Raw genomic sequence first — 23,882 nt, 5'->3', positions numbered from 1 at the left:
CTAGGATCACTGGAGACTTTAGTTTTTCATTTTAAACACTTCTGAATGTTGGATTCTTATATATTTTTAACTACAAATATGTGTTAATTTTATAATCAGAAAAGAATACCATCAAGGCAGACAAGGCATAATAAGCAAGCAGATTCTCCCCCAAACTCCAAAAAGCTTGCTGGGCTCAGGGGACCAGCAGGGGCTGGGCATGTAGCCTCAGAAAGGGGAAAGCTGACATGCTCTGGAAGCAGCAAGGCCTGGGCCAGGCCAAGCATATGTGGATCCTCATCCATGCACTCGCTTTCCTCCCTACAAAAGGTGCTGGCTGCAGCCTCCCGGCCTGCCTCCCAGCACTGCCCTGAGCATGGAGGAGAGCATGGTGTGAAGTGCTCAGAAATCATAAAAGCAAATCCGAGCAGTAAACAGCTGCTCTGCTCTTGAAGAGCAGTGCAAGACCCCAAATCTGGGGCCAAGAGAACAGGCTACTCTCCACCATCCCACCCCTCCTCCACCCCCAGACCCAGCCTTGTCCCTCTCCTGCCAAGCTGGGTGCTCTGGGCACAGCCTGTGCCCTCGCCGGGAACAAGGGAATCAGGAGACGCTATGCCACATCGATGTCATCACCAAGTCAGTTTCCAGCAACCTGAACATGCTAAAGGGGGAAAGGTGGTTTTCTTCTGGGAAAGACAAACAGAACACTCACTCTCCCAGAAAGGATGGTAAGCACCCCTTAGAAGAGAGAGGAAAGGCTCTGCACACAGAGCTGCTGAACACAGAGAAGTTTCCAACAGGTTGCACAGGAGTCACTGGGACCTCATGACCCAGCCCCAGGGAGACAGAGAGACTGGCCCGCCCCGGCCCAGCTTCCCCACCCGAGGCCAGCACTGTGTCACCTCCAGGGCCTCCATGGCCAGCTCAGGGGGGTTGTGGTAGTGGATCTTCTTGGGGTAGCGGGCAGCCTCCTCGTGCAGGTAGTGGCCGGCCTGTCTGTAGTGCAGCAGGTAGACGGTGGGCGGCTGCTGCTGCTTCTCAGCGACCTTGCCCAGCATGTAGTGGATGAGCCACTCCTCCTCGTCACCATCGCCCTCGCAGCGCGCTGCCGACGAGAAACAGTGCCTGGCTGTCTCCAGCATGCTGTCGCGCCGGCCCTCCATCTGGAATGAGAGCACAAGACCGGGCTGGCCAAGGCCCAGGGCCCAAACCTGCCCAGGACTGTGCCTTATGCTGCGGGAAGCCCTGTTGCCTTCTTTGCAAAGTTATAATCTTCTCAACAACCCTGACACACAGAAGTGCCATCACCATTTCATAGCTGGGGACACTGAGTATGTGGAGAGGCCACGGGACCTGTCCGTAGCACACCTCAAATAAGGCACAGAGCGGGATGGACATGTCAACTCCAGTGTCCTTTCTTTTACCATCCACCTGCAGTATCTACACTACATAGTCCAGGAGTTTACGAAGGACCTCCTGATCCCTTCTGAAGGTCCCAACTGTGACCCTCACTATGGCTGCACTGAGGTCCTCTGCCTAGGAAGGGGAAAAAGCCTGAGGCCAGGGCTGCTGGGAGAACCAGGCCAACAGCAGCTCTGCTGTGTCAGTCTGAGAATGCAAAGAGCCACCACCAATGTTCTGAGCCCTGCATTGCAGGTGATGAGTGCTTCATTCTTTCCCCGGCTCACTAGGGTAGAAAGTGGAGCTGGAGAGGGTGTGCACCCAACACCTGGCAACACAGCACTGGAGAGGATATGCACCCTGAGGTCCCACAGGACTTCACATCCGGTCCTCTGCACCCTTCCAAAGGGACCTGGGGTGCTAACAGAAAGGCAGATTCCTGAGCCCCACCCAAGACCCATGCCTTGGAGCTGTGCCTCCAGCCACCTTCTCACACTCAAGGGTGGAAACAGCCAGGACAGAGATCAGCTTCTAAGATGCTTTCCAACTCAGAGGATCACATTTCCCAGTCCCTGTATAAGGGCTATGGGCCAGCACCTAGGTGCTATCCATGTGGAATGTCAGCCATCATGGGCTTGCATCCCTTCCTCCCAGAGCTCCTGGGCTAGGATGTAGAATAAAGACTGCCAGGGTGGGGCCAGAGGGGCAGCTGTTCCCAGAACCCCAGGTCTCTGGCCCCTCATCTCCATGGCCCTAGCTCAACAGCAGGGAAGCTGCGACCTCTTCTAGTCTCATCTCAGGGACCAAAGGACAAGAGAGGCTGCAGGCACTGAGCTCTGGCAAGGGCACTGCCTGCCTCCTGTGAGAGGAGTACCTGTGCCCCACTGTGCACAGGAAGGCTGCCCTACGGACATCTGTCCAGCGGACGCTGATCTGTGTGAACCTCCTATAGCAACAGCCCTGGCTGACTGGGCCAGCACAAAGAACCCCCAGCACTCTGTCAAACACTCCCTGGGAAATAAAATTGCCACCTAGGAATCAAGACACCATCAGTGGGTGAGATACGATAGAGAGAATCACATTGGAGAGCCAGGACACAGCACAAGCCAAGTGAGTCCATCGTACCCCTCCAAAATGGGATTCTGTAGCAGATCTGGGTAAATAAAAGGCAGCCACTTCACTAGAGTCCTGTTCTGACTGCTCGGTAGCCATGCGGCCTCAACCAAGTCACTAGCCCTCTGCCCAGCCAGCTCTGCCAATGAGGGTCCTAAAGCCACCTCCTGAGAAAGGAAGGGCAACTGTGAGGAGCCCCATCTGGTCTGGTACCACACAGATCCCCACCAAGAGGCCAAGCCCCTCCCTCCCCCACACAAAGCACATGCCACCAGAGTCCCTGTCCTCAGTAGATGTGATGGTCAAGATACTTCAGGCAGAAGAGGAGGGAGAGCACTGAGGGTCCACTATATCCCAGAACTCTGCCAGACACCCTCACACTACCCATCCACCCCTGAGAGAGATGCACGCCTGTTGCCGCGACACCTCATTCACCTTGCGGCCAGGGTGACTGGCCCCGGGCTGGCCCAGGAGAGGGGCTAAGGAGGTGTCAGTTCTCACAACGCTGCCACACAGGAGGAACTGTCAGCCGGCTCACAGCCAAAACCACAGCAGGCACATCAAGTTCCTCCCTCAGGCCACACAACTAGAAGGCTCTGGCTGCAAAACCTCTGCCCTTGCCTGAGAACTGACAACAGGGAGACCGCCAGTTTTCCTGTAACACACCCCTTTGGCAAGTTTGCAGGCAGAAGCCAAAATGCACAGCTATCAACATGTGTCCTATAGCTCCTCTGATCAGACACAATAAGCCCAAACAGCTCTAGCAACCAAGGGGCTGTGTCCCCATGACATACTTCAAAGTAGGAAACTGCTTTAACAGAGGTAGAAAAAAAACCAGGATGCAACTGGGAGGCAGCCCTGTGAGGCAGTTTTCACCCTGGGGAACCATGCCAAACCTCCTTCCTTCCCTGCCTACAGGGACACCTGCACACCCAGTGGATTTCCATCTCTCTCCTGCCACCCCCCAACACTCCAGGAAGATGGCCTAGGAGCCCAGTTTCAGGTCCTGAACTACCTGGGCCAAGAGCTTCCAAAGGATCAAAATGGAGTTCAACCACAGAGGCCAAGAGCTACACAGGAGAAAGAACAGTCAAGGGGAAGAGGTGTGCAGGGAGTCGACCTGGGTCTCCTGTCTATTGCCCACTCTCTGCCTTCCCTGCCCCTTCCTGGGAGAGGCAAAAGTTCCCTCCTCTTGGGGAGCTCTACAAACAAACCCCTCAAGTACCAATGGCAGAAAGGGCGCTCTGATTTCTCATCATATTTACTTCCTGGATAACCTCTATTCTGCTAAATCCTACTGGGCTTCACTGGTGGGGAATAAAGAATCCCAAGGTCTGTGCTCCACCCACCCCACTGAGTCCCAGCAGAGGACAACAGTGTTCTGGTGCGAGCAGGGAGTTAGCTCCAAGCCGAGCAGGGAGTAAGCTCCAAGCCGGCTCAGCCCTGGCTTGGAGCCACGACAGTTCAAACAGCATGGAGCACGGGGCCTCTGCACAGGATGGTCACAGCTAAAGAAGGCTACATGGCATGAGTAGAGCACAACAACATGGTGCTGAGTAAAAAAGAAGCTCAACGCCATACACAGCACAACAGCATTTGGGCGAGAAGATAAGAACAAGTAAATCACAGCATTCCTTCTAGGAGGACATGTATACATAAGAAATACTGTTTGTTTAAGGTCTGGAAAGATACAAGTCTAACTGTAGGTTGCTCTGAAGCAGGAATGAAGGGACTAGAAGGCAGGGTGGGGAGGAGCCAAAAAGATTTTAGCTTTGTCTTTACTGTGGCAATTGTTTTAAAAAAGGTGTTTCTTGTATAACTGAAGAGTGGTTTCTATAATGGAGGAGATGGTTAAAACAAGAGCCATGCTCCTCTTCTCTTGCCCATTTTTCTTCCAGGGTTTGGCCTTGGCACAGAACCCAACACCTGCCCTTGCTCCACGGCCACACTACTCTTCTCACCATCTTTGTCCTCTGCCACCGGTGCCAGGCTTGTCCCCAGGATACCATGTCTAACCCACCCAGGGAGCCCACTTCTGACTGTGAGTCCCTGATGGGACCTTTTAATGAGCTCCCCACTCCCCCTGAAAGAGGTTCTGATGCCCAGTAACATGTGGGTTCACGCACTCTGGGCAGAGAAAGAGAGGGAAAACCTTAGGGCCGGAGTGCCCTGAGTCCAACCCCCTGAGACAACCCTCCGGGTGCACAGGCGGTGGCATGCAGAACTCATGGGAAGGTGAGGTCACTGGCATTCCTCAAACAACAGGGCGAGGTAAAGCCCCAGGTCGTGTTTCCGGTTCACCCTTGTCAAGCATGGGTGACATGCGGAGACTGAGAAATATGTGGAGAGAGAAAGGGATTTCAGCCTTTTTGAAGCTTTCTCAAAGTGCACTCCGATGTCTGGCGGGACCTCGTGTGGGAACTCCGAGGCCCCCATGGCTGCGGACGCAGCAGCAACGGCAGTCACACCAGCACAGGAATGTTCAGGAATGTTCAGATTCTGCTGGTATTCTTCCAGCACAGCCCCCTAGCACTTTCACTGACACCCATCCCCGCCCAGCTTCGTTCTGTAGTCTGTCTCTTGCTGATTTCTGCACCTAGTCTGATGGTATAATACAGATCTACTGCAAAGTTAAATGGCAAATGTTGACAAAAAATGTGGGATTTCATGAAGTTGATGAAAGTAATGTAGACAAAGCCTTTATGAGCACCAGGCACATTTAACGTGGTTGACAACCACCCAAAGGGAGGACAACTGTTCAAGGAAGAGACCATATAAGGCACAAAGACATCAGAGAATCCTGTGAGAGGGAAGCAGCCCTCAAATATTTCTGCAGAGGTAGCTGTCTAAATTTATGCTGCCGAGGTGAAGGGACATCATAGCATGCTATCATAAAACTACTGGGAAATTAAGCTCCCCGCAAACCAACCAAACTCAGTCTTTCTGGGTTCCTTTGAAGAATTAACACAACCTTGCAATTATCACCAAAATCCTAGTAAGGTAAGATTTAGGAGTTATTTTCATTATTATTTAATTACTAAGATAAAGTCCCAAGCACACCTTTTGGCACTATTCACTAGGTTAACTGAGCTGCACTGCGAGTGGATCAGCTTTGACCCTTTGCTAGGAACTGCCCTCAAACAGCAGCCCCGCCCCCTCACACTCCTGCTAGTGGATAGGGATGCCACCCAGGTACAAAAGGGGCCACCAGGGGAGGGTGACATTTATATCATTATTACACTCCCATTTATGCTTTTCTGTACCAACTGAATTTTTAACACTTAAGGACACCTCATTTCTGTATAAAATCAGTAAAAGCAACAGAGAACTGTTACTTCCTTGCACAAGGCTAGGACTTCCCCTACTTAGCACAATGTGGGAAGGTCAGGGTCATCAGGAGGCCAAGCACTCTGGAAGCCTGTGACCTGCCTCTGAAGGCTTGTGGGTGCCGGAGGTAGGGGACTGGGCATGACAACAGGGGCCTAAACTCAAGGACGGAGGGGCTTTTAGGATGGCAGCACAGCCATAGTTGAGAGTCTCACTGACCAGACTGCTCTCACTGAGTTCCCCTAACAATCCAATGGAAGCACTAACAAGGCTATTATCTTGTTTGGATTGTGACCACATATAATCACTGAAAGAAACAGGCCCCTTTAGCACTCTGTTCTCCTAGAATCCCTTCTGGACCATGCCATCTTATTGCCACATCAGCCTTAAACATGTCAGTGGGACTTCTTCACTTCCATCTCAAGGAGCCAAGGGTGCCCTGCTCAAAGAGACCTCAGGCCAGACACCCAGCAACCCGCACTAGGGGAACTCCCTACCAAGATGGACTTCAAAATTCCCAACACGGTGTTAAAATTTTTACAAGGACTCAAGAACTTCCTTTGAAGGAATGGGGAAGAGACAGCTACTTCTGGTGGCCAACACCCCTCCCAGCCTCTCCACTGCCAGGAAACTGATGGCTCACCAGCCAGATCACCAGAGCCTGGCCCCAAATACACCCACACCAGACTAGGTGTCTAAAGACCAAGGACCAAGCTGTCACTGACCATAGTTAGCTTCAGTCTAGGAGAATCATCTGTGAGCTCCCAGCATGGTTGTGAGGACAAGCGCAAGGAATGGATAGGACAGAACTCTGCCACCTGAGGGCACTTGAGTCAGATGGCGGGATGGCAGTCCCTCTGCAGAACCCCTCCTCACCTGCTGCACAAGCTCAGGGGGCAGCTCAGCTCTCCACTGCTTCAGCTGGCGTGAGGCAAAGGAGTGCAGGGCGTAGGACATGGTGCCATACTCGATCCACAGGGACAGGTTGGAGCTGTCAATTTCCAGGGCCCGCCGGAAGCAGTTCAGGACAGGCGTGGCATGCTTCCAGATGGGCCCGTCACTCTTCAGCTCATTGGAGTTCAGCTTGTCTTGAATACGACTGGCCCGGGCCAGAGCCATGCCTGCCCAGGAATCAAACCTGTGGTCACGACAAAAGCGCCAGTAAACACCGCTGCCCTTACAGCACTGCAGACATGATAGCCTGCAGGATGGCGATCCCAGGTCTGTGGGAGCTCATCTCCCAGGCCAAGGCCCAGAGCCCAGCTCTACCACCCTGCGACTCCATGTTTCTGAGCTATGAAATATGGCTAAGAAAACCCACCGCAATGGGGCACCTGGGTGGTTCAGTCCATTAAGCATCTGCCTTTGTATTGGGTCAGATCCCAGAGTCCTGGGATCGAGCCCCACATGGGGCTCCCTCCTTGGCCGGGAGCCTGCTTCTCCCTCTCCCTCTGCCCCTCCCCCTGCTCCTTCTCCTCTCTCTCTCTCTCTCTAGTAAATAATAATAAAAATCTAAAAGAATAAAAGGAGAAAACCCACCTCAAGAGAGCAGGGCGGCTGGGACAGCACAAGACCTGAATCTAAGGTCATCTAGCACCTCACAGGTACTCAGTAAGTGTTCTAAGAGGATCCCCACCAATTCGAGCCCAAATTGTGCTCACATGCACGGTGGGCTCTTGGACTCTGCTCCCCTTTGCTTCCTTGCTTGGAAGGGTTAGCCCTAGAATGCCTCTGATGGGAAGGAAAAGGGGTGCTTTACAAGGCACTGCTCCTCTAAGACGATAGGAAGGCTCCCATCCTGCTGCCTAATCCCTCACTGGTAGCTCCTGCCACCAACACACTCACTGACCAAAAGCATGGCGCAGCCGAGACCCCGAAAACACAGCCATGCAGCTTCTGCATGGTTCTCCCTCCAGCACATTCTGCCCTCTCCAGCTCAGTTCCCAGCACCAAGTCAGAGAGTGGGGGAACCACAGGATGGCTAAGACCCTATTGCTCTGAGATCGCCTGAAAGTGGTAAGGAAAATGCAGAAGGTTCTCTGAGATGGAGACCAAGGCTAAGAGGATTTCTGGGCACTTGGGAGAGTGGAATTTCCTGAGTGCAAGTGTATACAACAGAAAAGGCAGTAATCACATGATAGATGCTACCCTCCCTGAATGCTAACAATTCTTGACCCACTGCTACACAAACTTTAAAACTGGCCAACTGCCTTCCTGGACTATTTGACAGTCCCAAGGTGTGGTAGGGACACAGCAAACTTATGAAGCTCACAGATGCTTCTGCCACACTCCAGGCACCTGGAGATGAGAAAGTGCGAACAAAGGAGCAGTAAAGAGGCCTAAAGGCTTAGATGGTATCAGGAGATAGCAAAAACAAAGGCTTTGGCCCCTGTGTGGAGGTTCCAAGTGTACCCTTTCCTCCTCAGGGACTGGGGCTCCAGAGCTCTGCTCAGATCACCTCCAGGAGGAAACACAGGAGGAGGTGTCAAGCTCCCCTCGGACGGTGGGAACCCCGTCAGGGACTTTCTACCAGGGCCAGCTCCTTCCACACTGAGGATTTTTCCCTCTTAACTCCTCCCAGAGTGCCTTCGCAAGCCCCTTTGCCCTTGCCTTGAGAGAAAGACCACATCACAGTGTATGCCCAAATGCCTGCATGAGTACCAAAATGGAAAATACTACCTGCAGTCACAAATGTAAGTAACCAAGAATACAGACACATCATCATAAAACCTCAAAATGCTCCTCTATGTGTTAACAAAAGCAAAGTCCTGATGTGGGTTCTTGATTCTAGCAGAGCAGTACACAATCCACACTCGGGAAATGCTGACCCACAGGGACAATGGGGACTGGTCCAAGGGCCAGTGATGCCATGAACTCAGGAGGAGGAAGTGTCCAGAACCAGCGTGCTGGGTTCTTACTCATGTGGGGCAGGTTTGTTCCTAGCACTAGGCCCAGAGTTGTTTCTTTGGCAGAGGGATGAGCTGTCTTGGGGCCTAATCCCTTCTTGTCCCCCCAAATGCCACTCTATGAAACACCTGGCCAAGGTGCCCCAATCCCAGCTGAGCCAGAGCAGATGGAATAGTGAAATGAAAACCGGTCAAGAAAAGCTGTTGCTAGCATCCTCGAAGACTCTGTTCTCCCCACAAGAACCACCAACATACACTGGCCAGAACACTCCACCATCCACCCAACTGTCATGGGCTTCACCTGTACCTAGAGGGCTCAGAAGATTTAAAGAAAAAACCAGTATCTGAACTTCCATCCTAACTAGCACAGAAGAAGAAACTGAACCCAAGTCTTCCCTGACATCTGCTTGCTAGGGAGGGAATGAAGGGGGCCCAGGACTGGGCCACCAAGTTCCTCCTGGCCCTGGGGCCAGTCCTCACAGGACATCCCACCTCCCTGGGAGGGCTCTTGGCAGGCCGAGCCTGGCAGGTTGATACCGTCCGAAGAAGTGTATGTATAGGTTTGAAGCTGAGCTGTCATGAGCCTCATCTTATAGCCCAAGTGGCTGCTGGGTGAGAGGTCCCACACCAGGCTCCCACCTCCCCATGGACAGGTGGGTTTTATCACCCTTACCTTTTAGACATGGAGAGAGCAGCACAAAGGAGGTGACTGCTCACTGTCTAGAGCTGTGAGCACTCAGCCAGCCTGAGCGCAGCTCTGCTCCACCACACTGGCCCACAGTGACCCCAGAGAGGACATCCAGGGCCACTGGCACATGGCTCCCTGCCTGGAGGAAAGCAGAGGCTGAGCAACAGGGGGCTCTGGGAGAACCTTTCCCACATGCTACAGAAGTTGTGTCAATTGGTTTCTCCATTCAGATCCCAATCCCTCCCCTAAGCTAGGTGGATCCTGACAAGGGAGAGCTCTCTGGTTTCGCCTGAGGGTAGGCAGCCACTGTGGCCTGGCCCCTGAGTACTTACCTATAGATACTACTCTGGACCCTTTGGACACAAGTCTTACCTTGACCCAAGGCTAACCTCCTAGGTGTAGTAGCCATGAGGAAATGTTCCCTCTCAATCAAATGAACCAGACTTTATGAGTAGGGCCCTTACCCTAAAATAAGGAAACAACCATAACTAAAGACATGTAGAACACATCAGCCCACTTTGCAGGGCTGGCAGCCAGGAAAAGAAGCAGCATACAACCAAGAGGATGGAATGAGGGGGCACTCCCTTCCCCTGCTGGCCTGCATCCAAACGGACAGCTCATACCTTCTCTGATCCCAACGCTCATCTCAGGTATCTTCTAGAAAGAAGCCTACTTCATTGCTCTTCTCTTTATGAAGAACTTGCCTTTCCCCAAAACTGCAGAGTGCTAAACACACTTTCTCATTTGTTTTTCCCTGGTCTCTTTGCTAGAGCAGGGAAACCCCAAACTGGCCCAGTGAGGAGCTTGCTGGGCTGGAGTCACTCCAGCCCTCCCTGCCCGGCCCAATGCCCAGGTCACTGACCTGTTGGGGCAGATGCAGATGTCATGCATGTAGAACTTGATGGCCTTGGACTGCTCCTTGTTTTTGAAATGGTAATCAGCCAGGAGGTAGTAGAGCTCATTCACCACTGGAGGGGAGGGGTCGGCCCCTTCTGGGAGGCAGGGTACCTAGCAGGGGAAGGACCAAGGATAAGGAGAGAGGGAGTCAGGGTCTCAGGTGTGATCAGTCATGCTGCAAACCCAGGACCATTCACATTAGCACAGGATAGACTCTAGGCTTCTCATGGCCCTGACCTCTGATACAGAACAAGGAAAGAAGCCAAGATGCATAAGCAGCAGTGCTGGAGGAAAAAAATGACAGGACACAGTCCCATCACACTCAGTTCCTACCTCAGCCGAGGCGCCCTCAATGTAGGCGGAGACTTTGTCCAGGCTCAGCGCTGGCCTTTCTGTGCGGGGCACAATGGTGGCGATTCTTTTCAGAAGGTTGGCCAAGTCAGCAGACACAGTGCTAGTCTTGTAGCTGTCAAATTCAGGAAGGGTCTTGGGCTTAAAGTACTCGAACATAAACAGGGCATCCTCCCATATAAGGTCGACCTTGAGAAAAGACAAAAAGCAGATCATAGTGTAGTCAGGGCAAAAGCAGAAAGGGAAAAGTTCTTCCATGGAAACAACACAGATAAGGTTACAATATATTAGAGTTTAGAAAAAGACTTGTATACCCTTAAAAATGTGCATACCAACTGTAATCCCCAAAACCAAATGTCTGAAGAGCAGACAAGTAAACTGGCATCCGCCTGGCCTTTATAAAGACAAATATTGGAAACTGAGGGCTGCACTCTGTGAACCCATGTGGCCATGCCAGAAGGTTCAATCATGAGCGGGGACTGTGGCCAGGCCACAGACCCTCTCGTTGAGCCTCAGCTGTCCCACCGCTTGCTCTGGACGAGGGCAGTTCTGCATTCTGTATGGTGCCCTGTGGGTGCCCTGCCCAAGTAGCTCCTACTCAGGGGATGGAACTGGTAAGACTGGAGAATAAATGATGAGCCATGAGGTCATATACCCAACACTGCTCTGAAAATCAAACAGGAACAAATGAAAACCTCTAATGAATTATTTGTATTACCCAAATTGGAAAAAGAAATCCTTTGAAAATTGCCATGCTGCACTTTTGAATGATTAGGCAACATCTGTGAAGGTAGTCTTTGCAAGGAAAATCCTTTTCCAGGGTGCCTGGGTGGCTCAGTCTTTAAGCATCTGCCTTCGGCTCAGGTCATGATCCCAGGCTCCTGGGATTGAATCCAGGGTCAGGCTCCCTGCTCAGTGGGAAATCGGGAAATCTGCTTCTCCCTCTCCCACTCCCCTTGCTTGTATTTGAGCTTTCACTCTCTGTCAAATAAATTAAAAAAAAAAATCTTTTCCTGTGATCAGACTATGTCCAACCATCCTCTCATTCTCCTGGTGCAAAAGCAATGTGTCTGATGTCCTTTGAGAGTGCTCAGAGCCCCTGATGCTCTGACCCCCACTCCTCTGCAAAGGGGTGGGTGCAAAGGGTTGGGGCAGCTCCCTCACCTGCTGGGCCGAGTGCTCCTCCAGGTACCTGGCTTTGCTCTTCTTGCTAGGAAAGCTGTACAGACAGTAGAAGCACTGCTCCAAGGCCGTCTCCAGCTCCTCCTTGTAGGGGTGTGTGTCTTCAGAGGTGGACGCAGCGAGTTCCTTCTGGAGAACTCGTACCTATGGTAGGCAGGAAGAGACGCCTGAGAAGGCCCATAGCTTCCCTGGCACAGTGGGACCCCAGGGAGACCACCACTCTGTTAATTCTGTTGACCTGAGGAAGCTGTGTCTGTTGGACCTGTTTCCTGGAAAGGGCCTATTCTACTCAAAGGAGCCATTCTGGGCCCAGCTCTGACAGTGACCTCCTAAAGAGCTTCCTGCCAAACTGCCTTCCTTCCAGCATGCCCAGTCATATATACCAGCTGCTAGAAGGGGATATTATATGCCCTCTGGGAACTTCTCTACTTATTTATTGGCCATTCATTTGCTTCCCAAATATTTACTGAGCACCTCCTTATGCTAGGCACAGTGTGAAATACTCCAGAAGCTCAGATTCCAATAGAGGGGCACAGTTAATTAAACAAGTGGTTATAATGCAACATGGTAAATCCCATTAAGGCTGAGGGAGTTTGAGAGTGACTCCTTCTCTCTCAGCATAAAATATAAAAATACAGCAAAAATATATCCAAAGAAATAATATCCCAAATATATCCAAAGCACAAAATATAGCCAAAGAAATAATAAATTATCCTCTCAGACAACATTGAACATAAGTCAGCTAAATTAGAAATCGGTACATAAAGGTAGCAAATACCAAATATCAAAACTTAAGAGCATGCAGCTAAAAACATACTTGGAGAAAACATAACCTTCAACACATGTACTAAAAGAGTGAACACTGTCAATGAGTGGCCCTCCAAGCACAGTGTAGCACAAGGCCTTTCCCATATGCTTCTACACATAGGTTGAAAAAGACTCAGACCTTAATGAAGGGAAGATGTTACTTAAGGGACCGTTTAAGCATGGTGCAATTTCAGGGGGATAAGCATGTAGTGTTTCCCATAAGTTTCACACATAAATTTATAACACATCTTAATAAAAGGAAGAAGTTACTGGGGTGCCTGGGTGGCTCAGTTGGTTGAGCGTCCAAATCTTGATTTCAGCTCAGGTCATGATCTCAGAGTCATGAGATCGAGCCCTGCATCTGGCTCCACACTCAGCAGGGAGTCTGCTTGAGGATTCTCTCCCTCTGCTTCTCTCCCCACTTGTGCATGCTCTCTCTTGCTCACTCTCTCTCAAATAAATAATTAACTTTTTTAAGATTTTATTTATTTATTTGAGAGTGAGTGAGCAAGCGAGCGAGAGAGTGAGAATGCATGCATGAGCAGGGGGCAGGGCAACAGGAGAGCTGGAGACTCTCCTGATTGAGCAAGGAGCCTGACTTGGGGCTCAATCCCAGGACTCTGGGATCATGACCTGAGCCAAAGGCAGATGCTTAACTGACTGAGCCACCCAATCGCCCCAATAAATAATCTTAAAAAAAAAAAAAAAAGGAAGAAATTACTCGAAGGATGCTTTAAACACAGTATCCTTTCAAACAATTCAGCAAATGTCTTTTCACACAGGTTTTTAAACACAAGTTTGTAAACACATCTTAGTATCAGGAAGATGTTACTGAATGACCTTATACAAGATGTTGAGCACATGGTTTTTTCCAATGCTCCTGTACTTAATTTAGAAACACTAATACCTTAACGATAGCAAGATGTGAAAAAAAAAAAAAAAAAACAAGAAAGAGGGAACGCTGAAATAAGCTTTCACCACAATAAAGTTACAAAAAACACAACATACATCCAAATAAATAGTAAGTATTAATGTGGCAATTAATGACTTAGAAAGCAAAGAAAAAAAACCAGATCAATAAACCAATAGCTGATAGTTTGAAAAATTTTTATTTATTTATTTATTTTAGATTTATTTATTTGACACAGAGACAGAGCCAGAGAGCACAAGCAGGGGTAATGGCAGAGGGAGAAGGAGAAGCTCAGTAGGGAGCCTGATGCAGGACCCTAGGATCATGACCTGAGCCAAAGGCAGACACACAACAACTGAGCCACCCAGGCGCCCCTGAAAAAGCTAATTTAGATAAGCTTCAGGAAAGACTGGCTTATAAAAAAGGAAAAGAGGAAGCACAAATAAATGATTTTAGCACTGAAACAGAGGGATAACCAGAGGTACCACAGAGACTTTTTAAATCATAAGCATACTTCATGAACAACTTTATGCTTATGTGGACACTATTTCAAAAATATAATTGGTTTAACAAAAGAAAATCTAAATAGGTGTAGAATCTCCAAAGAAAGGGTCAATAGTTTAAAATTTATTCTCCCCCCTAAAAGAGGAGAGAGAGCTCAAGGCTGGGGTGACAAACTATGGCCCAGGGGGCAAATCCTCCTACTGCCTATTTCTGTATAGCTCAGAAGCTAAGATTGGCATTTACATTTTTAAATGATTGAAAAAAAAAAAAAAAGCAAAAGGAGAATGTTATTTTGTAACATATGAAATTCAAATTTCTGCATCCACAAGTTTTTACATATTATCTTTACATACTGACAATGGATGCTTCTGCACTGCAATGGGAGAGCTGAGTATCTGCAACAGAGCCTCTATGGCCGACAGAAGCTTCAAAGATTTACCATCTGTCCCTTTACAGGGAAAGTTTTGCCAATCCCTAGGCCAAAAGCATTAAGACAAGGAAAAAAAAAGAAACTGTAAGGATTGAAAAGAAGGGAAAAAATAGTTATTCATGGATGATATAAGTGTCCACACAGAAAATCTGAGAAATCTATAAGCCACCAGAATTACTAAGAGCAATAAGCAAAGGAGCTATGCACAGGAGAAACTTCTTTTTTTAAAAAGTACTGTTCCTATCTGTCCACACACACACAATAGAAAACTTAATTTTTAAATATCTATTTACAACAGGAATTTAAAAAAATAATGCCCAGGTACGAATCTAACTGAATACACATAAGAGCTTAAGGAGAATAAAATTGTATTAAGGGACATGAAAGTATAAGACCATTAAGTAGATTAATCATAGCAGGTATCAGTTTCTCTCAAAGGCAGTATGGTACTGGCACAGGAATACCTACGTCAGTGTAAAGAACAAAGTCCAACAACAAACCCTCACACATATGGACAGAAGATGGAGGGGGCCTTACAGATTCAGGTAGAAAGAACAGACTCTTTGATGAACGGTACAAACCAAATGGCCGCCCATATGGAATGTAAAATGGATCCCTACCTTATGTCATAAACAAACAAACAAAAATTGAGAAGGAATAAAGACTGAATGGAAAAATGAGAGTGAACTTTAAGATTAATATAGAGGAGAATATATTAATAATCTTGTGGGAGGAAAGGATTTCTTGAAGTACAAAAAAATAAAACAAAACAAAGCAAACCATACACAGAAAATGAAAACCCCACAAACCATAAAGGACTAATAAATTTGGCATTTAAATTCTGTAAAACAAACACTACACACAAAGTTAAAGGACACGTCACATAAAATTGCCTAGAAATTAGAACTAAATACACACACACACACACACACACACACACACACACACTCAGGCATGTAAAACTGGTGAAACATATGTATCAGACAAAAGACTGGAATTCAGAGTACATAAAAACTCCACAAATCAATAGGAAAAAGAAAAAAAGCCCAACAGAAAAATGAGCAAATTATATGAGCAAGCAAATCACTAGAGGCCACCTAGAGGGCCCTGAGCAGAGAGGGCAGTCAATAAGCAGAGGCCAAGTCCACAAAGGAGAAGTTGTTGCCCGCATGTAAAAGCTGAGCCTTGGGTAGAAAAGTCAGGAGATATGAAATGAAGCATGAGGGTATCCTATCACTTCCACTCCCTCAAATTCACTTGGCAGATCCTGGCAGCTAGAATTCACGCTCCACCAAAGAAGACACAGCCCAAGGAAAACCTGGAGTAGGATTGTCCCATCATCATCCCCACTGCCTGCCTGGAAGGCGGCCCCTCAGCACGGCTCCTGCTGGGTACCAGCTTGCAAAGGTGCTACCTCATTCTAAACCTTCCCCCAAGCAGCATAAGGTCATAAGGGTGACTGACTGCCCTGCAGAGGGGACCCTGTGGAAGAAGACAATGTCTCCACACTCTCTAATCGAGTAAGCGAAGGCAGAAGCGGGAAGTCGCCAATTCCTGGGCAGCAATATAGTCTAAGCTTGGCACGATTCTTCCAGAAATGATTCTGAAGCATGGAGCTGACCAAGGTGAGCACCCGGGAGGCCCTCAGAACTCACAGGGAGAGGAGACAGGCATCTATGGCTAGGGCTCCTGCCAAGTCTCTGCCTCCTCCGCGCAAGTGCTCTGCAAACTGTCAAGCCTCACACATACATGAGCTCTACAGATATTCTCAGTCTCATTCATTCATTCATTCATTCATCCCATGATGTATTAAGCACCTACTATGGGCTAGGTGTGCTGTGCTAAGGTACTAGGGTCCAGCAGTGAACAAAACCAACAAAAATCCTAGTTATGTATCAGTGGAGAAGAGGTACACAATAAACATACTAGATAAAAAAACCACATGGCATGCTAGAAGGTGGTAAGAGCCATGGGGAAAACATAGGGCAGAGGAGGAAGATCAAGACTGGGGAGGCACACTGCAGCTGTACAGAGGGTGTGCTTGTTCACTGAAAAGGTATACAGCAGAGGTCAGCAAACCTCTTCCTGAAGGGCCACACACTAAGTATTTCAGATTTCACGTACCGTATGGACTCTATCAGAGCCCCTCACCCCTGCCACTGTATTGTCAAAGCAGCCACAGTTAATAGGTAGATGAGTGGTTATGGCCATGTTCCACTAAACATTTATTAACAGGCTGGGTCGGGTGCCCTTCTCATGCTCTGTAACTCAGCAGCAAGTTTTGGGGATGGGAATCGTGCTGCTTATCCCCAGTACGCCCAGTCAATCATAGCTACCAAGTGAGGGAAGGCTATTTGCACTCACTAAATATTTACTTACTAAGTAGCTATTGATTCAGCGACTACTACCTTGTATGACTGGTGCCCGGCAAACAGGACTCAATGGAAGGCAGTGGGGAATGCAGCTGTTACTTCCAGGACCCGGCCCCATGCCTGACACACACATAACAGATGGAGTAATGAGCAGTGGTTCTAAATCCACCTGTAGGTCAGGGCCAGGTCCAAAACCCCTGAACTCAGGTGCACAATGGAACCAAGTTCAGACTTTCTGGCAACTCTCAGTAGTCACATACAAAATCAAAGGAGCACAGCAGGCCCTAGTGCGGGGGGAGGCTAAGCAAGCAAGCCTCAGGGTGCCAACCCATCCCAACCCACACTCCACCCACCCCACACCCCCACACCCCACAAGCCCTGGCCAAGAGGGCAGCGCTTACGTAGAATCGCAGCAGAGCCCCATCAGAATTGCAGCACCAGGACCTCCTGCCCAAATATTCATGGGCTGTGTTGAGCAGCATGAGGGAGGATGGGAGCATGGGTGTCTCTGCCATCACTAGGGAAAGACCAGACCGACACAGAGTTAGCATGGGGATATGTTTGATTGCTGCAAGGTGAGTCTCTCCTTTGTGGGCTTTTCTGTTTTTACCAAGGTGGCCACAGATTTTTCTTTCTTTCCTTTTTTTATCTTTTTAAGTAAGTAATGAGTTGACTGGCTTTACTAAGGCAATACATACTTCTCAAAAAAAACAATTCGAATCATACAAGAAGACATAAGGAATGCCTCATCCACCTCCATATAACCACGCTGACATTTGGTGGACATCACTGGAAGCATCCCTCTGGGCACATATGAAACATTTTCAAACAGAAAGATAAATATTTTTTAACAATGAAACCCATACTACATATACCATTTCTTCAAAATTCTTGTATGTAGGCCTATGGGAATATTACGGAAGAAACACAGAATGACTAAGTTTCAGTTAAGTGTCTGTTCACCACTAGAACTATTACTAGCTCCTTAAATATCCTTCTGTGTTTTTGAAACTCTAGTCTATAACTCACTAGTGGGCTTTTAATTAGCATTTTTAAAGAGGACTAGGATAGAACACAGGACAGAAAATACCAGTGGGGCTCACACCCAGTAGAGTAAGGATTCTTTCATGAAATTTGTTTCATACTTTTTGACCATCGGCCAGCCCCAGTCAAAAAGGTATGAAAGGGGGGCACCTGAGTGGCTCAGTCACTTAAGTGTCTGCCTTCAGCTCAGGTCATGATCCCAGGGTCCCGGGATGGAGCCCCACATTGGGTTCCCTGCTCAAAAGGGACTCTGCTTCTCCCTCTGCTCCTCCCTCTCCTCCCCCTGCTCATGCATCCTCTCTTGCTCACTTGCTCTAATAAAAAATAAATAAATAAATTTTTTTAAAAGGTACGAAAGGCATGGATTTAAAACAAACAAACTAACTCAGAAAATCATGAAGAAATTAAGCCATACTGGCCCTTTAGTTTCCATTTTCAACAGCATCAAATGATTCTATTATACAAGATGGATGACAGCTTGTAACACTTCCTTTCTCCCCTTCTCCCAGTGTTGTTGTACATATTAGTTGTAGCACTTCAAGGTTTGTAACACTAACACTGTTCCGTGTCCATAATTAGCACAGTTGCTTTCTCTCAGCTCCAATTCTAAATGGATTTGATGCTCATCACAAATTCTTGCCCGTGGCTTTTCCACTCCTGACGAATTTCATTCTGACTCATGTTGGTTTACTGACTTTACCCTCTAGTGGTGTTTTTAGAAGCACCCACAGAAGCTGGAATCCCTGTTTATAAATGTCTGTTGCCACTATTAATGACAAACAACTTGGCCAGATGTCCTAGCTTGCACCATCTTTCCTGGAGAACAGTGTAGACTTTTAAATAGCACCTCAACTGCCCTGAATGCAGCTAGGGAGAAATCTGAAATGAATCTCGTGTTTTATCCTGTGAAGACAAATTGCTTTTTCAGTTTAGAAATCTAAAATATCTTTATTTTTTAAAGTAGATCCTTAACCTGGATGTACCTTGCTATGTGTCAATTTTTCACGATGTATACTGAACACTTTGAATCTGCACATGGTTTTTATTACAGAGAAATTAATGTTATTCCTGTGTTTGACAGAGGGTTGACTGCTTGTCCTGTTTCACTGCTAGAGTCTTTCCATCAGAAGCACAATCTACCCTCACAAAGGACCACCTGTTTCCCACACCCATCCTTCTTGTCAACGCTTTTAGCTCTGATTTGTATCCCTGGGTCTAGCCAAACTCATTCTGCTCCTCGCAGTCTGGATTATTAGTTTATATTTGTGAGGCTTGGTTTGCAATGTTTTCCCTTAGTTTTGCAACTTTCCTTTTCATTTCATTCTGCTTATTCGTTTAAATTTTGTCATAAGTGATTTCTTGTGCAAATCATTACAGGGCCCCAACTCTGTTCCTTGGTGTAAGTTTTCTTCCTGTCTGAGCTCATCTATTTCTTTTTCGTCCCCCACGCAGGGTAGGGGGGCGGGCTACAATCTGCCAGCACACTTGCCATGTCACTTCTCTCTACCCCAGCATTTCCTCCATACTACGCTTAAGTACTCTAACATATGACGAGTGAATTTTCTGGGGCACTCTCCCAAATATAAGGTCAATTTACCCTTTCCTTCAAGCCATAATTTTAAAGTAGGTGCTGCTCTCAATCCACTTTTCTGTAACCTGTGTCTGCGGAAGTAGAAGGGAGATCACACTGGGCTAGGGCCACACACAGTCCTCACTGGGGAATCTGGATTTTGTCTTCTCTCTGAGATGCCCTTTAAGGTAGGACTGGCTACCCACTGAGAGGAGTGCAGTCAGCAGATAGCCCCCAGATGTCAGCTCCTTCAGGGTCTTCTATAGCTGCAGAGATGCACCTCACCCAAGGCCATGCACTTCCTGTGGGGGTCCCTGTGCAGTGACTGAGCAAGATGGGAGTCTAAAGACCGGCTACTTGAGGCCAACATGGGATGACAGCTCTGATGGGCCCCTCTGGCTCCAGAGCTGCCTGCCAGGTCAGACAAGGCCTGGGTCAGACCTGAAGCGCAGATCAACTTCCCTGTGCTCTATCCTGCTTCCTCTGCCGTTAGCAAGTAGTGATCCCCAATGAACTGGCTCAGAGAACTCAATATGACAATGTTCTACTCTACAACAGGTCCCTCACCACCCAGCCAGTAATGTGCTTCATCCCTGGACCCCTTCCCTCGGTGAGGTCTGGTCACTGGAAGGTGGCAGGGCCCAGGAGCCCTTCATGTCTCTGCCAAGCCCAGGGTGATATGGAGGGGCTTCCCCAATAGCCTGCTATCTACAAATGAGAGGACATTAATAATATTTCCCAGGATTTTGCCCAATTCCCAACTTCCCTCAGCTTTCTTACCGGTGGGAGAGGAGGGGACAGGAACCACACCTGCTGCCAGTCTACCAGAATCTTGGATTCTTTCCCTTGGCCTATCCTCTCAAGTTGATGGCATTCCACCATCCCCCTTTCCTTGTTTGCTTACCGGCAGGTTTTTAAAAACTATATTTTCTTTGCATAATTAATCACAGGGGAAAGGATACTCTTAATTCAGGAGTCTTTTGTATTATAAGAAAAACAATAGACATAGTCATAAACCTTAATTGTTTTTTTCACCATTAAAACCCTTCTGGGGGGAAAAAAAAATCCTTCTGGAAAATAAAAAGGTACCACTTGTCATGAGCTCAGAAGATACTCATCCTAGAAATTTATCCAAAAAATCAATTAAGCAGAAGCAAAAAGGTATACATGAGGTTCACTGAAGTGTGACCTATAAGAGAGATATGCTGCAGGCATCCTGAGGGGTCAGCAGGGGGGAATGGCTCAGTAAAGCAGGACACCTTTCAACAGCATTACAAAAACCACAGGGCAAAACCGAAACAGCTTCATAAAATAGGGCCTGAAAGCCTTTCTCAGTCTGGCCCTTCCCGTGTCCAACCCACATGGCCCAGCTCTCTTGCACCCCTGCTCACACTGCTCCATTTCCCCAGTGTCTTCCTCTGCCCCTGCTCTTCTCTCAAACCTCAGCCCGATACCACCCCGCCCCCCGCCCCCACCCCGGCAGCTGAGGCACCCTTCTTTCAGCAGGCCATACTGGCTTGGTGCTGTGGGTGTTCTGGTCTGTCTCCTTCCACCCAAATCTGTCAGAGTAAAGTGCCTTATTCCCAGAGGTCTGACATGCAGTAAGCAGTTGACAAGAATTGGGGGAGTTAGAGAAGTTAGAGAGAATGAATGGAAGGAAACAAACCACATGTTAACTCTGGCCTTTGCTAGGTCATTGGAATAGGGATGACTTTCTTTATTTTCCACTTTTTTGATTTTTCAAATCACTGAGGAAAAATCCCCAATTAATTTAATCTCAAGTTTAGTTGAATACGTAAATATGTATACTAAAATCTCAGCTATATAAAAAAGTTGTGTCATTGGCCAAATCTAGACAGAAAATGCAAGAACATTCTACCACATGGTAGAATGACAGGAAAACTTGTTTAAATGTCATTAGCTGCTATTGTTAATTCTTCAGTTCACTGCATTTCCCACCACTGCACTGACCTGGCTCAAGTACCACCTCCATGAAGAGTCCTGGGCTTGCCCTTTTTGGCTTCTTGTTCATAACTACTCATCATTTAGCAACCCCATGTGCCAGGCACTGATTTGACAAATGATAGATTTATTATTTCATAAATAATAAATTTTTTATTAATAAATAATAATTTTATTTTTTTAATTTTATTTTATTAATAAATAATAAATAATAAAATAATAAATAAATAAAATAATAATAAATAAATAAAAAAATAAATAAATAATAAATTTTTGTCCTCAGAACAACCCTCTGAGATAGGTACCATATTCCCAGCAGGTACCTGGGGAATAGATGCTGAGAGATTGTATGACTTGCCCAAGGTCACACAGCCAAGACGTGACATTTGGGATGTGGAACCTCTGCTCACTCCCTACTTCCCTCCAGCTGCCCACACTCCCGCCCTGACGGGCTCACACCAGCAGGGGCCAGAGCGCAATGATTAAGTGCAAGGGCTAGTGTGTGGCTGCCCCTCTCACAGGGCTGCCTTGGGGATGAAAGGCATAAGCAAGCATGAGACTGCCCGGAGCAGCGTCAGCACTCCTTGTAAGCACTCGCCGTGCTATCATTCTGTGCTGCCACTGGCACCAGACATGAAATAGCACACACCCATTGCTTCTTGACCTCACTGCACAATTAGCTCCCTGAAGGAGCTTCTGCTTCTTCTGAGCACCACACAAAATCCTGTTGACTGAGCCCTAAGTCCACTCAGCACCTGTACAGGGCTGTCAGGGCCTACCCCCACCCAGACCCACTCCCTGGCACCTTCATCTGCCGGGTTCTGGAGCTGCTGCTGGTGGCAGAGGGAGTGGAAGGTGTCCTCTTCCTGCCAGATGACCCGGTGCAGGATGATCCACGGCAGCACTGAAGAGACATGGGGCTCCTTGGGCTCCTCCTGCACAGCCATGCTGCAGTCGATGACCTGGGAGAGGGAGAAGAATAGGGGGTGTCACAGTCAGGCCAGCTGTCCCTTCTACCCTCTGGGATGACTTGTCAGGGCAGAGGTGGGGACATGGACCTAGAACCATTCCAGCACATCATCAGAGTCCCAGGGTGCCCAACAACAGAGTTAAGCTCAGGCATCAGAGGATCCAGCTCTGACAATCCTCCCTCATGTCACGTGCAGCTCCTGACGCCCTCAGCACCTACCATGTGCTGGGCCCAAGCCTGATGGAAGGGTTACAGAGGTGAGTGGGGCAGGGCAAGTTGACAGCAGGAAGAGAGCAGCAGGAAGAGAACCACAGACAAGCCACTCAAGAGTTAAGAATCAGGGGTGCCTGGGTAGCTCAGCTGGTTAGGCGGCCGACTCTTGATTTTGGCTCAGGTTGTGGTCTCAGGGTTGTGAGATTGAGCCCCACAGTGGGCTGCAGGCTCAGCATGGAGTCCACTTGTCTGTCCCTCTCCCTCTGCTCCTCCCTCTGCTTGCATGCATGCTTGCTCTCTCTCGCTCTCTCTCAAATAAATCATAAATAAAATCTTTTCTTAAAAAATTGGGAATCAAAATCAGTATGGCTGCTGCATTTAAGGCAAATGAGGGTCACAGTAGGGTCTCAGAGGGGATGGGGACAGGGGAGAACCCTGAGGTTTCCTGGAACAGAGGTGACACTCCAGTTGAGTGGCTGTGGTGGAACCAGTACTGAAGAGAGCAGGAGTTGGTAGCAGAGGACAGGCATGCAGGCAGAGGCCCAGAGGCAGCCAAGGAAGCAAAAGATGAGTAAAGGAGGCTAGGCTTGGGGCACCTGGGTGGCTCAGTGGGTTGGGGCACCTGGGTGGCTCAGTGGGTTAGGCCTCTGCCTTCAGCTCAGGTCATGATCTCAGGCTTCTGGGATCGAGTCCCGCATCGGGCTCTCTGCTCGGCAGGGAGCCCGCTTCCCCTCTCTCTCTGCCTCTCTCTCTGCCTACTTGTGATCTCTCTCTCTCTCTGTCAAATAAATAAATAAAATCTTTAAAAAAAAAAAAAAAAAAGGAGGCTAGGCTTGAAGTCATGCACCTTGGGTGATGGGTAATCCAGAGGACTATGGTGGGTGGAAGAGAAGGAAAAGTACACTGATATTTCCATGTCGTGGTGATGGCAGCACTGGGAGGGTAGAGGGGGCAAGGAGGACTGTGGGGAGCAAGCCGCCACAGTTCAAAGAAGAGACAGCAGTGGCCTGGGCTAAGGCAGAGCACTACACACAGAGAGGCGAAACAAAGAATGGGGACATTAAGGATGGGGATTTGGCAAGACCTGTTGACAGCCCGAGTAGTTGTTGTCAGGAGAAAGAGCTTAAGGAAGGTTCCCTGCTATGAAGCCCACTGGAGAACACGGAGTGTGGTGACCACCCCTTGCATATGAGAGCCAGGATGATGTGGGGTGGTGGAGAGCCCTGGTGGGGAGAACAAGGGCCTTGGGTACC

The 23,882-nt window shown here is 48.4% G+C and overlaps 1 protein-coding gene across 1 annotated transcript in view; it reads right to left on the bottom strand.

Moving 5' to 3' along the window:
* The window catches only part of CABIN1 (calcineurin binding protein 1), a 155,352-nt gene that overhangs the window by 83,997 nt on the left and 47,473 nt on the right, over nucleotides 1-23,882 (bottom strand). Inside the window, exons 18-24 of the mRNA XM_080821182.1 lie at nucleotides 22,252-22,408; nucleotides 17,272-17,387; nucleotides 11,830-11,991; nucleotides 10,648-10,854; nucleotides 10,280-10,425; nucleotides 6,700-6,961; nucleotides 885-1,145 (exon numbers count right to left, since the gene is read on the bottom strand). Of these exons, the coding sequence (XP_080677308.1) occupies nucleotides 885-1,145; nucleotides 6,700-6,961; nucleotides 10,280-10,425; nucleotides 10,648-10,854; nucleotides 11,830-11,991; nucleotides 17,272-17,387; nucleotides 22,252-22,408 (1,311 nt within the window). The remainder of the gene's footprint in view (nucleotides 1-884; nucleotides 1,146-6,699; nucleotides 6,962-10,279; nucleotides 10,426-10,647; nucleotides 10,855-11,829; nucleotides 11,992-17,271; nucleotides 17,388-22,251; nucleotides 22,409-23,882) is intronic.

This window comes from Martes martes (assembly GCF_963455335.1).
Source record: "Martes martes genome assembly, chromosome: 13".
Lineage (NCBI taxonomy): Eukaryota > Metazoa > Chordata > Mammalia > Carnivora > Mustelidae > Martes > Martes martes.
Note: the sequence above shows the minus strand (reverse complement) of the source record. Positions and strands in the feature narration are given on the sequence as shown.